Source organism: Nicotiana sylvestris, chromosome 10 (genome assembly GCF_000393655.2).
Source record: "Nicotiana sylvestris chromosome 10, ASM39365v2, whole genome shotgun sequence".
Taxonomy (NCBI): domain Eukaryota; kingdom Viridiplantae; phylum Streptophyta; class Magnoliopsida; order Solanales; family Solanaceae; genus Nicotiana; species Nicotiana sylvestris.
In genome coordinates this window covers 138,553,157-138,570,166 of record NC_091066.1, presented here as the reverse complement: position 1 = coordinate 138,570,166, position 17,010 = coordinate 138,553,157, and the positions used below count along the sequence as shown (strand labels likewise).

General features: G+C 34.9%; 2 protein-coding genes across 3 annotated transcripts; both read right to left on the bottom strand.

The window, feature by feature from the left end:
• Positions 1–2,091: 2,091 nt before the first annotated feature.
• On the bottom strand, positions 2,092–4,667 carry LOC104217753 (UPF0481 protein At3g47200-like). 2 transcript variants are annotated; one of them, XM_009768068.2, is made up of 2 exons: positions 3,701–4,667; positions 2,092–2,908 (listed from the first exon to the last, which is right to left on the bottom strand). In XM_009768068.2, exons 1-2 carry the CDS (start codon positions 4,301–4,303, stop codon positions 2,141–2,143), a joined length of 1,371 nt encoding a protein of 456 aa, XP_009766370.1. In that variant the 5' UTR covers positions 4,304–4,667; the 3' UTR covers positions 2,092–2,140. The 2 variants fall into 2 exon arrangements, with proteins under 2 accessions (XP_009766370.1, XP_009766378.1); XM_009768076.2 differs by having other exon boundaries at positions 2,092–2,878.
• Positions 4,668–5,842: 1,175 nt separating this feature from the next.
• Positions 5,843–10,204, bottom strand: LOC104217767 (hydroxyproline O-galactosyltransferase GALT6-like). Its single transcript, XM_009768086.2, has 7 exons — positions 9,080–10,204; positions 8,187–8,422; positions 7,808–8,098; positions 7,584–7,712; positions 7,316–7,489; positions 6,495–6,602; positions 5,843–6,309 (listed from the first exon to the last, which is right to left on the bottom strand). The coding sequence occupies exons 1-7, from the start codon at positions 9,909–9,911 to the stop codon at positions 6,103–6,105; spliced, it is 1,977 nt and encodes a 658-aa protein (XP_009766388.1). The 5' UTR covers positions 9,912–10,204; the 3' UTR covers positions 5,843–6,102.
• Positions 10,205–17,010: the final 6,806 nt, after the last annotated feature.

The window sequence follows — 17,010 nt, the reverse complement described above, 5'->3', positions numbered from 1 at the left end:
CAAACTTTAAAAAGTTGAGGTAGGATTATGCTTTGTTACTCGCCCCAGCGCCCTGATCACGTAATGCAACATTAATTCTTGTTCACAAGCCAACATCAATTACAAGCTTAAAGAATCTGATTCCTTGCTTGGAGCTTTTTCTCACTTAAGATAAAAGAACAAAAAGACTTGTTTCTTTAATATGCATATAGAAATCACCACAAAATCATCAAAATGTATTGATAACTTGTTTAATAGTCAATATTTATTACCTGCTTTAATTTAAGGAACCGTACAAAATTGGTAAATTTCAGAAATTGAACTTTTTTACTTTTCCCATTTCCTTTTCCGGTAAGAAATCACTGGCACTTTTCTATAGTCTGTATATGCTCATTTCTTATCGCCTCACTTGCAGCTTTCTCAATTTTTTTTCTCAAATTTTTATGGTCTACCCCCGAATGGGCCGTACCCGGCACGAATCCGGATTAGTCGGGCTCCAATGTGGGTACCGGCTACCAGGTGAGAAATAAAAAAAAGTACTATAAACAGATTGGATTCTGCACTAGGTCCTTTTCCTTAATTGAGATAAAAAGCTATATATATACTGTTAGATCATGTTTCTTTAATACTGCTTATGGAAACACCATTTACAGTAAAACTCCCAATCTAGCAACGTGAACCTAAATCCGTGGAATCTGCAAAAGACTACCTGTAGCATAAATTTGTTGTGCTGACACTCTCAATATGGTGTAATATTGTCTGATTTGGGCTAAGCTCGCACAATTTAAAGACATCACATTAGGAGTGTCCCTCCACTTTATATAACTTTTTATGGGCAACTCGAACTTAAGTACCATAAAACCCATCACCAAGTTACATGAGTTATTTGGAGATCCACGGTATACTACCCATATATTCCGCGTATTTATGGCCATCAAAGCTCACAAGTTTCTTTTTCTTACCAACTAAGTGAAGTATTTCTAGAAACATATAACACAGAGCTGACTTTTCTTTAGCCGAAGATCGAACGGAAACAAACTCTGCACTCTCAGGGTAGGGGGAAGATCTGGTTACACCCTAGCTACCTTCCCCAGAAGCTACTTGTGGGAATCTTCTAGGTTTGTTATTGTTGTTTGTATGTAACACAGAGCTGGGAAGACATACATAACTAGAGGCAGAGGCGGTGTAATGTATTAACTACGGGTTCAACTGAACTCATAACTTTCGATGCAGAATAAAAATTTATATGTAAAAATTCATTAAAATTGTAAAATAATATATATGAACCCATAACTTTAAAAATATAATGGGTTTTGTGTTAAAAACATTAAAACTGAACCCATAAAATTTAAATCTTGGATCCGCATCTGTCCAGAGGAATGGAACTGTCAAAAGGCACAACGCCAATATGACATTGAATATGAAACGTTCGCAATTGCGATAGTATACCCTTAAGTTCTATGTCACAAGAGCTTCAAGTTACCGTTCTTTCCATACAAATGTTTGAAATACCAAAATCATATATTTGGACAATAACACCTAGATTCTCCCACAAATAACAAAAATCAAAATATGAGTACTTCACTAATGAACTTAATTGAGATTGCTATATGTTTCAAAATCACTTCAAGAAATAGAACATGACATAAACACCTTTTTAATTGTTCCCAAGTAAGGCGTAAACACAAATTTTGAAAATGTCCATATTATTATAGGCATCGTCAATAGATTGTAAGTACTGTTCACAAGCTCCCTCTGCCACTCCTCGCAAAACAAATATACTTAATAGCTAAAGGAGATTAAGAACTACATTCATCAAGGCGGAGCCAAAATTTAAAATTAGTGGGTTCTAAAGTTGCTACAAAACCCATAGCTCGCCTTAGTTATTTGATTCGTAAACATATTCAATGAATTTCTTAATGCAAATACAGATTTTCACATTACTTTTGAGAGAACACATTATCATACTGGACATGAGACTTGGCCGAGTATGTGACAGCTGGAAAGGAGTACGTACTTAAGGGCTCGAGCATTCAAATTGAATTAAAAAATAAGATACACCAGAAGTGACAAGGAAATAATTCTCCAAAATTTGGTCTGAGATGCTAGTTGTAGTTCTCAAATAGAGAAGGGAGATTGTCTTTTAATATTCAGATTGTTCTTAGGAAGGGGGATAATAGTAACCATATACCCCGTATACTGTCGAAACAATGGTGAGGGCGAAAAGAAAAATAGCAGCAACAACAGATAAAATGGCCCAGGGACTCCTGAAGTATGTGTGAATGAGATTAGCTCGCCATTCATTCCACGGATACTTGCAGTAATCACTCACTAGTTTGTGTACCAGATCTAGGCTGCTATCTGGATCCAGTGTAATGTCCTTGGATAGTGAATTGAATAGCTTGGCTACAGCGTTATCGCTGCCAATTGCATTCTGAATAATGCCACAAGAGTGTAGCAAGCTAACATCTTTGACATTGTCAATAATGTTATCCATGAAAAAGATGTATGATGTTACCTCATTCCCCGCCCCTACGTGCAATCTCTCAAATGCTATTAGGTTTAAGAACATTGATTCTGTAGCATCGTCCACCACGATCAGAGGAAGCTTAAGGATACCGCCATGAAAGGAGATGTCCTTGAGGCTCCCGGTTTTACTCTTCTTAAACCGAATGCCTGCTTCATTAAGCTCCATGGCAGAGCGGATGATCTCATCGCCACCACTCTGGTGACTAACTTTTGGTGCTTTCCTTGGACGAGTCTTGCGCAACATGGGATCTTCCCAAAGTAGGCTCTTTCTGTACACATCCAATACATGCAAACACTTCCCCAGTTTTTTAGCACGAGTGTGAGGATTGCAGAAGTCCAGTATGAGCTTATTAATACATTCATCATCATACTGAATGCAATCAAGGAGTAACAGATCACTCTGAGAGGGAAATTAGATTAGAGAAGGCTAATAATTATTGTTGAAGATATAATTAAGTAAATAAAAATATATCCTCTGTAACAACTTAAATTTTTATATGAGATGATAGCAACTAACTAGCAATGAGTTGTTCTTGTCTTTAGTTTGGTTCAGATTACTTTCTTGTTTAGTACAGGCTTAGTAGGCTTAGTGTACAGTAGGGTGGCAAAATGGTTCAAAGAAAATAGTTAACCACCCATATTATCCACTAAAAAATGGGTTGAATAATAAAATTTTTAAAACGGGTCAAATATGGATAAGAACCATATTATCCATTTAGAAAATGGATAACCAATGGGTCTAACTTTTACATTTGTAAAGCCTCAAATTGGGGGTTCCTCAAGTTAGAGAGACTAAGAATTCTCCCAAAAGTGATCATATATACATACAAGAAGTCATGGATAATATGGGTAACCCATATTACCCCAGGTTAACCCGTTTTTTATCCGTATTAAATATGGGTCGGGTCGGATAATTGATCCGTTTTTTCATTACATGTTTTCGACCCGAACCGACCCGACCGTTTGCCACTCCTAGTGTACAGTCAAATCCTACGACTGAATGGTACATTTTTGGGAGAAATAGAAGTATGGCACCAAATTAATTACTACCCAATAAAATTTGCCAACAAGTTCACACCATTCAATATGATATCACAGCATTAAACTTTTAGATTAGATGGTTACACAATTCAATATGGTACCAGAGCATTCAGGGGCCTTGATTGAGAGAGAAAGAGAGAGAGAGAGAGACCTTTGCCTCTTGATTTTCAATAGCGAGTAATTTGTCTAGAAGGAGCATAGGCAACTGATTTTCAAGCATCAGCATATCGCGCTTGAGATAAGGCATGAGATGGAGCTTTCCATGATTGCTGAAAATAGGATCATTAGGAGCATAGTCATGTGGTTGAGCATGTTGAGATTGATCTATAAGTAAATGATCATCAGCAGCGGTTCTCAAGATCTCCAACATGAAGCAGCCATCGAGAATCATCAAGCGCAAGAAGCCATTAGTATCATTTTGCCATGCAGGATCCAGCAAATCATATGAATCTTTCAGCTCTTGAGCAACTTGTTGTAAGGAGTCAATATAACACGTTAAAGGTTTTCCAGATCGCTTGAGGAAGTGAAGAAGAGCTCGGTGCTTGTGAACTTCCATTTCCTTGAGATGATTTTCTCCATTATGATAAGGACCAAAAGAAACTGCCTGAGGCTTGTAAGCTTTCTTGTTCATATCTGTGACACAGACAGGCACTCTATAAATGGACCGCTTCTTCCAGTGCTCGGCCTCCACACTAGTAAGATCCTCGACGTGCATCAGCTCATCGTTTATCTTGATCACCCACTCATCTTCCATTTCAGATAGATTCAAGTACTATAGCATGTATCAGGAGCTAATAACACTAGTATTTTTGTGACAGAACACTAATTCAGAGGGACATTTATGAAACACAAATGATGTATTAGTTTTAGGGCCAGAGATCCTTATACTTTGTGGACCCATTGGTATATCCTCTTTCCCCTCCCTGCAAGTAAGCTCCAACATACCTTGTTCCTTCAAAATTCCTTGATTATGCAGATCTTGCCTAATCTTTTGGCTTTCCTTACATTCTTTGCTTGTATAGAAGGATAATTCACAATCTTCATAAGGATTTCTAGAAACACATAAATTTCTTATCTATTTTTAGCTCTTATAAGTTAACATAAACCTTCAACCTCTGGACCCCCCCCCCCCAACAACAACAACAACAGACCCAATGTAATCTCACAAGTGGGGTCTGGGGAGGGTTATATGTACCCAGACCTTACCCCTACCTTCAAGAAGGCAGAGAGGTTGTTTCCGAAAGACCCTCAGCTTAGGAAAGATAAAAGAAAGGGCAGCAGCAACCACACCTGTTATAAAAACCGAAGCAAAATCCCTTTTTCTTTTGGTCTGCTAATGAGAAGTAATCAACTCACTTGGACATGCTTCCACATATTCTCTTCACATTCACTTGCAGCTCTCTGTATTATGTCAGTACTGTAACATTCAGTTTTCTTGATCACAAGGCAACATCCATAAAAGCTATAACGGATTTGATTCTCTGCTTGTAGAGTTGTGTTTCTAAGCATGTATACAGAAACACCATTTGCAAGTTGAAGAAAATATATTGATCTCAGTTGTTTCTTAGGCTATTTCTATTACCTTCCTTAGGGAAGCATACAAGTTCAGTAAACATGAGAAACTAAATTGCTCTTACCTCTTTTTTTTTGGTTAATGTTTTCCTTTTCTGGTAAGAAATATTAGCAATTTTTACCAGCCTGTATATGCTCTTTTTATCGCCGTTGCAACATATAATCGCTCATATGGCAACATAGCAGTGTTATCAATGGCGAAAAGCGCAAATAAAGCATGGGCTTTCATGAAAACAAAGGTGCAAATAGAGGGGGAAAAATACAAATATCAGTCCAAAACTAATAAATTATAAGCATGAATAACAAATATATAGACAAAGAAATTGAAAAAATAGTACGACAAAATAAACTATCAATTGTTTGGTGTCGCCTCTTCAGGATTACACTCATTGGCAAGGAAAAGTATGCCTTAGAGCATTGATGACGACACTGAAGCGCCCACTAAGCGAGGTGAAACACTCAACATGTTTTGAGCCTCACTTCAGGGCTTAAGAGCGCCTTTACAATACTGCAACGGAGTACTTTAAAGGATTCAATTCTGCAGTCTGCACTCAGTTCTTTGCTGTTAAAACAAGGAGTACTATTATTTGATGTGTCTTTATCACTACTTATGAGAACAACATTTCTAAGTATGTTGTTGATATAACAACAACATAGCTCTTAATCTAGCAACATGAACCTAATTCTATCGAATCTGCAAAAGACTGCTTGCAGTATGACATTGAAAATGAAACCTTAACCCGGTTGTGATATTATACCCTTGAATTCTACATTACAAGAGCTTAAGCTGCCATTCTTTTCATACAGTTTCGCGAGCTCCCATGTCCACTAGCCTGGGGGCACAAGGTTGGTGTCCCAATACAAGAAGCAACAAATGAATGAATAAACTATATATTAGCCTACAAGGCTAATTTACTCGCGATATATATGTACAAGCTCCTTTTCAACAATGTCTAATACTAGCTAAGAGGGTACAACTTGTCATCTCACATTACAGCACCGAGGTTTTCCTAGTAGCAACTTTCTCCACAGGCAGATCATTTGCCTTGGAGATTGATAATGTGCAGTGTAATAATCATCAATGCATCCAAACTGACAAAACTTCAAGCTATGAACGTACTCTACGGGCCTGGAGCTGTTGAACTGCTCTACCCACATTCCCATGCTCACGTCTTCCATCTTAAACAACTGCCAGCAGGTCAAAATATATGTTAGATGAATTTCTTTTTCTGTTTGGATTCCCATAAGGGACCATATCACCACTCGATCGGATGGTGCCATAAATGGGGAGTCATGCACATTTAATATAACGTGGAGGAGGAGGGAGAGAAAAAAGCGAGAGAAGTTGGTGTATTTCACAAAAGGTAACTTACCCTCAGCTTATGTTTCTCAAACTCGGAAACTATGTACTCTGCAATGTCAAATGAGATGATATAACCAGGCCCATTGGCATAGGGTGGATAATCTTCTTCTGGCCATTCCTGTCAATCCAATCCCCACGGGAAAAATCGAATGTCAGAAGCTAGTGATTTCACAAAAAGGGTTCAGGGAACCACATAAAGGAATTCATTATGTATGACAGAAAACTGCATAAGGTTTTTTGATGAATCCTCCTCATCGGCAAAATTGTATCAAGCTTAGTAGCTTTTTCTAGAATCATCGTAATTGAAATTGAAGTAATCGTTAAAGGTAATAGTGCTGTTTGGTGTGGTTTCTAATATAGGAGGTAGCCCCAGTACAAAACCCGATCAAACAAGGAAAACCGAAGACCAAGCCCACTTTCCTATGTAGTCCAATCTCAAATGAAGGCTCGGACATTGTATTATTTGCCTCTACATGGATGAACTCTTCACTGTCACTCCAAGGAAAAAAAAGATTTTTCTTTATATTTGTGTCACTTGGACACTAAACCTTTGGTGATTTGAATCACTTAGTTGGAGGTTGAGCCCTTTTGGTTTGTTTCTGCCGCAATCCCATACTACTCAATCGGCTATGCGAATCCTATATATTCATTTATCGGAAACATGAGCTCTTTTTTATGGCCATAATGAGGTTGCCCACTTTTGCCTATTAGAGAACTCTGATGTCCATTTTTCCATTTATAATGAGTTAAACTGTTAAAGGCAGTCGAAAGTCAGTAGACTACACAGTACATAGAACTGATGCGTAATATTGATAGAGTGAGAAAGTCTACCTCATAGGTGACAGCCCATTTACCATGTCGAAGGGGCTTATGGTAGTAATTGATGTTTCCAACATAAAGGCTTCTACCACTACGCACTTTCTTAACTTCCTTCATCACAGCATCAATTCTTACAAAGGTGTCATCATCACACTTCATTACATACTTTGCAGCGACTGTACGAACCTGAAATATTCCACGAGTACATAAATGTTAAAAAGGCATATAAGAAAAAACTGAGGCCTAGATGAGCATGTTGGAATTTTGTGATTGCACGTACCCCATATTCACAAATTGCTACAGTCTTCAATACAACAAGGTCGTAATTGTCCATATAAGGAACTATAACAATATCACCAAAAAAATCTGCTTCTTTCACTAGCTCCACATTTATCTCCTTTCTTCCGTGCTGCAATATATCAATTCAAATATAACCACATGCAAGGCTCCAAATATGATAAATCATTTTCATGAATCGACACTTCTGTATAAGCCAAGTCTTACCATTGCCACAAAAAAACGGGCTACAATGTTTGACGATTTAATTGATGAATGCTGCATCCAAGATTTTCTCACAGCCATTCTCTCAGCAAAATGATTGCCTGCGGAAAGGATGCCAATAAAAAGCTCAACGGGTCCATCAGGAAGTGGCGGAGCTTGCCACTTGGGTAACATTTCCAAATGCCTCTGCGGAGCAAAACTCGGATGTGTTGACGGTAACGAAGCAGCAAATACAGAATGCACATCAATATCCCCGTTAACAAACAGTCCTGTTGCATCTTCAAGAGTAAAACCCTGTGAATTCACAACAAATAAGTTTATTAACCAACATGAATCATAACAGAACATCAAAATATAGTAATAATTTTTAGACAATACTCACAGTGCGATAAGGAAAGGAAGTAATATGCCTTCCATCTACATTGATGTGATAGCCTTCTAAGCCAGCACTGAGAGTAAGCACAAACAACTTGTTCTCTACAAAAGGGTATGGCCAGTCGATCGAGACCTTCTTTGTCCTCCCACTAATAAGTCTCTTCAGCCACCACATGGCCTTTGATTCTTCAGAGTGATCATCATCATCACGAATCCACTTCTCACACTTCACCTGTCCGTCCACTTCATTCACAAACACAGACAACATTAAGTTAAAATCTTAAACAATACCATCCAGCAACACAAAATACTTTACATGATAAATCAATAATTGATGTTCAATAATAGCTCCGAATTCAGTTAATCAAGTTTTACATTTATCTGATAGCTTATTCAATCATCTATTACTATCAATATCTTTGTGAAAATTCGGGTCAATCAAAATTCAGCTCATACAGCCCAACAGAAGTTCAAAGTCTGACTTTCCTTTCCCTAAATTTTGTTGTAAAAATGGGACATTTAACAACCAAAAACAGCAACACACGCTGTGGAGAATATTTAAAAATTCCAACATTTCCTAAAGAGACGCGCAAGCAACCACGTCAATAACAAACACTCAGCGTACAAAATGGCTAACACTTAATCTCAAACTAGTTCGGTTCAGTTATATGAACAATCTATATCTGTTCCATTCTAATCCGACTCATTTCACTCCAATACTGGTAATTAATTTCTCTTTAATGCAACTTAGGATTCACCAAAACTAGAGTTCTCTAAACTTCACACCTATCCCTACCAGCACATAACGTAAATGCAACACCAGCAACTAATGCACCTGAATTAAATAAGCGACCAAACAATTAACGAAAATGCAATGCATCAACAACATAAATTCCTCACCAGTTTCCTCACTAGGCTTGGATATCCAACCATCACACCTCATTGCAGAACCCCATTGCATCCTATAACATGTATTCTGCTCAATCACTGGCTTACCACTCCAATCCCCTTTCAACCTCGGATTCAAATGCAGTATCCTCGGTGGGTCCTCTCCATCAACTGTCTTCAATCCTTGCAATTCCATCATAAACTGTGAAACCATCACCGTCTCCTCATCATCCTTCACCAAAGTAATCTTAGGATCCTTCTCCGCGTGAGCCCACCTCGGCCTCCCCACAACTGTTATATGAGACCCTAAAGTCAATCCACAAGGTATCACCATTATCTTCCCTCCAGCCACAAACTCACTACCCCACAAGGACACCGAGTCAGGGCACGACTCGGTCCTATTCTTCTGAGTCAAACTCACTAACTCGCTCTCAACTTTCCCTGATTCAATATCCTGAAACAGTTTCTTCCCAGTAACAAAAGCATCCCTAACCACCTTATGCAACTCAGAGAAATCGTCTTTATCAAAACTATCAAATGTTTTTTCATCAAAAATCAATCCGGATATTTTCTTGAACTCCCCCATTTTCCTTTTAGGTAATGATAATCCCATTTTTGAAGGAAAAACTGGATCTTGACTCATACTGTTTAGTCTACTGAATTTGGAGTTGGAATCAAATGGTGTAGAAATAAGTTGAGAGGATTCTAACTCAAACCCAAATCTAGAAATCAAAGGTATTTCCAAAGTAACTAACATAAAATACAAAAACAATAAACCCATCAAAACTTGAATCGATCTGAGTCGACTCACTGAGATTACTGAGTCAAACCTAGCTCGTTTCATTTTCAAACAAAAAAAAACAGAACTTTCTTTCTGGGTGTGTTTCTTTAAAGCATAAAAAATGGTTTTTTAAAGAAGTAAAATTCAAGGAGAAGAAGTTAACTCAAAAACCCTAGATTTTAAAGAGGGTATCATTATAGTTCATCAACTCAGATGAACTGATGTTACACACTTTTTTAGCTTATAGAATCTTATAGGTATGTATACTTGTATCTAAATGGAGAAACATTGGTCTGAACCAGGAAAAAGTTTATTTCTATTTTGATTATTCGAAAGTGTGAACAGATCATTAGCTTTGTGATTGAGGCTGTCCGTTGAGGTGGTGGGGTTCGAAATTGTAGGAAGAATACAACAACCGACGTCGTTTTAAGCAAATGAGATAAGTAACTGAAAAGTCTTCAGGTTAGTCCTTGTCTACTTAGTTAATGTTAGTTAATAATAGTAGTATCATTTGTAGTAATAATAATAGTATAATTTCTCCTTTAATTAACATAATACTCTTTTAATATTGGAGATATAATGTTTCTTTCCTACTTTAATATTCTCCTTTATCATTATAACTAATATATTAAGGGGGTCGTTTGGTTAATAGTTCGAATTTTAATCTCGACGTAAATTTCGTATAGCGTAATAGAGAAAATTGGTTTGCAATTTTAAAAAATAATTGTTGCATGACTAATGCAGTCGTTTCATAGATGTATATATATGCATTAAATAATGCTACGATTTATATATTATTTTATAAAAAATAGAATGTAGAATAGAATATATGTACTAGCAATACGGTGACTAAACTATTTAATTAAAATGCCCTTACAAACTATTAGTCATGTATAGGAATTTTTTCATTATTAATCGATACATAACAGTATCTTCATTATTAATTCTCATAAACACTCCCTGGAGTACAATCCACGTATAACTAATATTAGAATAAAAAAACTCATAAATAACAACAGTAATAATAAATTCAGTATAAAAAGACTCCTAAATAGATCCTTCAAATCTATTTCTTAATTTTTGTGTTGAATTAGCATAACTATACAAAATGTTAACGATGAAAGTACTCCATTCGTATTTGAATTTTGAAATTTTAAAAAGTTTTTCTTTGATCGTATAATTTTCATATACCTTTATCTATTGTATCTTATAGTAATTTTTACGCAATTTTCAAAAATATAAATTTTATTTAAAAATTCTATGTCCAAATTCACGTTTAAAATTAACTCATGTGGCACTCGAAATTCGCATAAATTGAGATGGAGGAAGTAGTAGCAGACTAGCAGTAACTAGGGATGTAAATGGACCCGTTTGGTTCGGTTTTTATCTAAACCAACTATATCGTTTGGATTGATTTGGCTTTGCCGGGTTTTTCGGTTTTTTTTGTTATGTCAATATTATTTCAATCTTACTTTGTTAAAATTTTTATAAGTAAATATATGTTTAGTAAAAATTGAAAAGTTTTGACAAATATATGGGCATTAAAATATTCTTATGAAAGAATTTTCTCAGTAACACATAATAGGTATTTTTGTAGTCATTTGACAATAATTTTACGTTGATGTACACTTTTAAGGTTAACCGAACTTAATAATTAAACATAAAAATAAAAATAAACATAAACCTATATAATAATATGTTCTATTTAATTTAAATCATTGAAATACCATTTCAAATCCAAAAAAGATATAAGAATTTAATAGATCTTGACATATGAATATGGAAGAACAAAAGAATTGACGCATTTCACTAACACATAAGAAAATGATCATACAACCATTATTTAAAGTTAATACATATGAAACACTTCATATTTAACTAAATATTATATCCCATAAGAGAATCGCAAATATTTCTAGACATTTAATAAGGAAAATTCTACAAAACCCAGTTTATATATATATATATATATATGTATGTATGTATATATATATATATATATAATGTGTGTGTGTGCGCGCGCGCGCCAAATCAAACCTAATCGGGTTTTTTTAATCGGTTTGATTTGACTTTTCAGTTTGGTGTGATTTTCTGGTTTGGTTTGTACACTCCTAGCGGTCAGTGGCGGAGCCACCTTAGAGGAAGGGATGTCAAATGATACCTCTTTGCGGGAAAATACAAGAAAAACAAAGGTAAAAAAATAAATATATATATATATATATATATATATATATATATATATATATATATATATATATATATTATGTATTGACTCCCCTTAATTTCCTTGTATGTTTATTTTTATATATTTTGACACCCTTTAATAAAAATTCTGGTTCCGCCATTGCTAGCGGTAACAATAATAATTTATTAAATTTAATTTGGGATTGTAGTATGTTTAGGGTCCCATGTTAGTGGGACCAGAGTTTTGAAGGAAAAGCCGTTGGAAGTAGGGTCGGGTGTTGGACGGGTCGTGGACCGTGAGTTTTGGTTGGTGGCAGACTGATGGCGCTGGCTTCCTCTCTATTGTACGTTGGAATTGTCCTTTTCTTTAATATTTTTTCAAAATTTTGAAATCTTAAGCACCAAAAAAGTTGTCTTATTAGACTCCTGTAAAGTATTAGCAATAATTAAAAAGGGAATAGAACAGGGGAATGATGAATAACAAAAAGAGTTAAATGTGAAATCAAACCTGATTGTTCAATGATCAAATATTACAATTCAAAATATAATGATACGAGTCTGAGTTCGAATATCTTGCAAAATCAAACTTCTTCTGCTCCTTATTCGCAATAAAATAAAAATGAAATATCACTTAATAAGAAGGTAATTCATGAGGATTTTGCTTGTGATGAGTAAATTCTTACTTGCACCTGATTTTTGCAACAAAACAAATGAATATAAAATATGTGTCTCTTGTACGCGTATTTACAATTCAAATGAAATACAGTCAAACCTCTCTATAACAACATCGTTTATTTCGAATTTTTTTGGATGTTATAGCGTGCTCGTTTATTCCGATTTTTTTTTGGATGTTATAGCGAAGTGATGTATAGAGAATGTATATTATAACATAACATAAAATTTGGTTCCGAAAAAACTTGGCTTTTATAGTGAAGTGTCGTTATATAGGGATGTTGTTATAGAGAGGTCTGACTGTGTATTCTTACTATAATCTTTAACTAATAATATTGAGCTGCATAATTTGATAGAAGCACTAAATGCAAATAAGTGATTAGAATTTTCTTATTGAAAATGGGCCAAAACTACCCCTATCGTTTAGTAAATAATTTACTTTTATGCTCCGTTCACATATTGGTCCAAAAATACATACAAGATTATCTTCTAGTCTAAAACTACCCTCGCAATTGATGAAAATTTATGTAATCCCTTTTCTAGTATGTTGATATTTTTTGAATGATAGGGGTATTTTTGGCCCTTTTCCATATTTTTTACTGTTCCTTTTAGCTGTCAATGAAGGTGACACCCATGGTCCTTATTGCTAAATTTATGAAATATCCTTAGCCATTAGATGGATCACCTCTCTATTACCGTACCCTTTTGATAATATTTGCCCTAAGTTTAGGAAGTCATATAAAACCTTGTTTCCTTCCTCTTTTTTTTTTGGTATTTTTATTGTACTAAATGATCTTGACATAATTGAAATATTTTTTGATGTCCAAGTTGTAACGTTTTCCAACCTGTATTTTGTTTTCTTACTCCATTCTTCTTTTCAGATGGATTACTAGAACTATAAACAAAGTTACAAGCTGAATTTATTTATAGCTTCGGATTTTGTATCTTAATTATTAGATGAAACAAACTAGTCAATAGCATTAATAGGTAATCTAGAATAAATGGTAAATAACTTGTAGATTAAATTACATTTTTAGTGATAAAAAGTGATAGAAAAAAATCAATCACATTATCATTGTATATAACATAAATCTCATACATAAAGGAGGCGACACACTAAAGTCTAAACCTCCAGTTCTTTACATTTTGCACCTCTAACATATGCTCTTTTTTTTTATTTGCACCATAGCTCAATATTTTAAATGATGTGTACCCCGCTCTCTTTATTTCCTTATAAAACAGTAAAATCACTCTTTTTTCTCGAATAATCTATGAGGGCAAAATAGGAAAATATAAGTAAGAAAAAAATATCGGGCAAAATGAACAAGAGATTAGTAATATCTCGCCTATAAAAATTTACATGCATATGTATTCACACCAAACAATACTAATTTATCATAATTAGAAGATAAATTAAAGTGAAAATATATAATATTTATTAACTATAGTTTAGTGATAACTACCACACACTCTATAAAAATTTACGTATATAGGTGTTCACACCAAACAATACTAATTTATTATAATTAGAAGATAAATTAAAGTGAAAATATATAATACTCCTATTTATTAACTATAGTTTAGTGATAACTACCACGCCCTAAAAACTTCATCTTAACCTTGGTATACTCCTCTGAAAGCATTATCGTTTGCGCTATTATGGGGAAGCACTAAAGGCAAGAGTTTATATTTAAGAGTTGACAATCAGAGGACCGATTTCAGCCATTGGAAAAGAGGGGCAAGTGCACGAATAGCCATTCTCAGGAATGTTATTTAGCAATTAGCCAGTATTTATTTTGTCCTGAAATAATAAACTAAAAATCCTAAATTCAGAATAACTTAGAACATTTTTGTCCTGAAAATTTGAACTGAAATTCAAAACAAACAGACTAATTTTTAAATAGCAGCCTTTTAGAGTATCTGTCTAGTGTCATTGCTACTTGAAAAGGCAATAACCCAATAGTAAATATGGGTTTCAAAAACCTGTCTATTGGGCTGGGTGTAATGAGAGCTTAACGGCCCTTTGGGCACGAGAGGCTGGGGGGTTGGGCTGGGAGTACCCGCGAGGGGGATTGGAATCAGTAAATCGGTGAAAATAGCATGGACTAGTCAATTTTTAGATTAGTAATTGAAAATAGCCAGTGTTTGCAAAGTAATTGAAAACTAGTCACTATTTTGCTAAAATACGGAAAATTCCAACATAATATACTGGATTATAGATCTCTTGCGTATAAATTTTCGGCATATTATATTGGAACTCCAGTACATTATGCTGAAATTCATATGTAAAAAATTCTAACTCCATGAAAAAATAGCTAAATTTCGATTACTTTTGAAACTATGAACATTTTTCGATTACCAATTGTAAATCTGACTATTTCTAATTATTTTTCGGCCTCGGTAATAGCCCGAGTCTCGATCCGTTTGTGCACCGCAGTTAACCAAAAAGATTATTTTAATTCTAGCAATTTATTAGACATTGTCCCGCGATTATTTCTGCAATCTGACCATTGGCCAACACATATAAACGGCCTAAATCTAAATGGCTACCCAACTCCCCGAAAAACCCCAAAACCATCAAAATTTAGGCTTATAAAATTACAGTTTGGCGTTAAGTTCACTATAAATACCTCTAACAATTCTTCATTTTTCAGACCTCTTCTACTTAGCATAATTACAATTCAAAAACAATAAAATGTGGCCTTGTTAACTATATACAGGGTCCCGATGATGTCTAACAAGGACTCTAAATCATCAACAAAACCTTCTTTACACCAAAAATGGAAAAAATAAAATAAATACTCTTCTCTTTTTTAATAAGGTAAGTGAAATCTTCTGATAATTACATATTAATTTTACATAATATCCATTGGAACTTCAGTCCATTTTTTACTCCTGAGAAATTTTTCCATACACCAAAAATCTACTGATAGTATTGTAACGGGTCTAGCCATATACAAGAAAACAAAGCTAGAATTTTTTTTAAAGAAAACATAGCAAGAGGAATAAAGCATGAAAGTTGTTGAAACTAGACAGCGGACACAAAATGTCCGAAAACTTAATAGTTGAAGTTGTACAGATTATCGACAAAAGGAAGCAAGATTCTAATTCACTATTGTAGTGTAACATGAATGCGCAATGCCAAAGATTTGAAGCTTAGAATAAGTCATCCCCTGCAATGTAACATAAAACAAATGAGAGTGAAAATTTGAAGGGAACAAAACAGTGAAGCAGGAAAGGCTTTAAATGAGAATAGAAGTAAACCATATACAGTTTCTTCACCATGTAAGATACATATGAATTATGATACAATTGAATAAAGGTTTGAAGATAAGGGTGCCGAATAAACGGGTCACACTAAATTTGGACGTGTTAACACTGCTAAAAAACTGTCAAAAAGCGTCCAGAAAAATCAACTGAAATCGATCGGAATCGAACAAAACCAACCGATTTCCGACTGTTTACAATTCGTCGAAAAAACAATGGTTGCTAATGCTGAGCGAACCGCAGTTGATCGATTTTTCCGACCGAAGTCGGTCGGTGATCACGCCCAACTATGCCTTATAAAAAGGACAAAGCGGTCGTTGCAAATATAATCCGGTTTACAAGTCCAGAGTCGAATCCCACAGAGAACTAAGGCTTAGCTACAGTTGTTCACTATCACTAAGAATACAAGCTTGAATAATTCCTAACTTATAGATATTACATTCTTCTGTTTAACAAACTAACTAATAAATTAAAATAATAAATTAACACTAAAGATACTACAGGTTGGAGAAATGATTAAGGAGGTCTAGAGTTATGATTTCCCCAATTGTTGGAATCCTTCCCGCTATGTTTTCTATAATTTTGCCTAAGTATTCTCTACCGATCATGAGCGCTCTGTGTGTTGTAATTTTCTCCCGAGAAATTACAACAATTTACTAGACATACTCTCCCGAGTTACGCTAGCTGGCTTTAATTACAGCTCACTTAAATCGCACTCAAGGTTTCGTTATCCCTAATCCCACCTTTAAACCCTTGGTTATTGATTCCTCACATACGTCGGGAGTGATGTTGTTCAACAACTACCTAAATGCACTCTCTCCCGAGTAATACATACTAAATAGGCACAACTAATTGATGGTCCTTCAATCAACCACAAGAATAATATAGTTGAACAAATAGAGAAAATACTACGGCTCAATTATAATAAAAACATAACAAGAATTTATCTTATAAAAGGTTCCATCAAAATCCTAGATAACAAATTAGCCATTCATAATAGTATATAAAACTACAATACTAAAAGTCATAACCAACAATG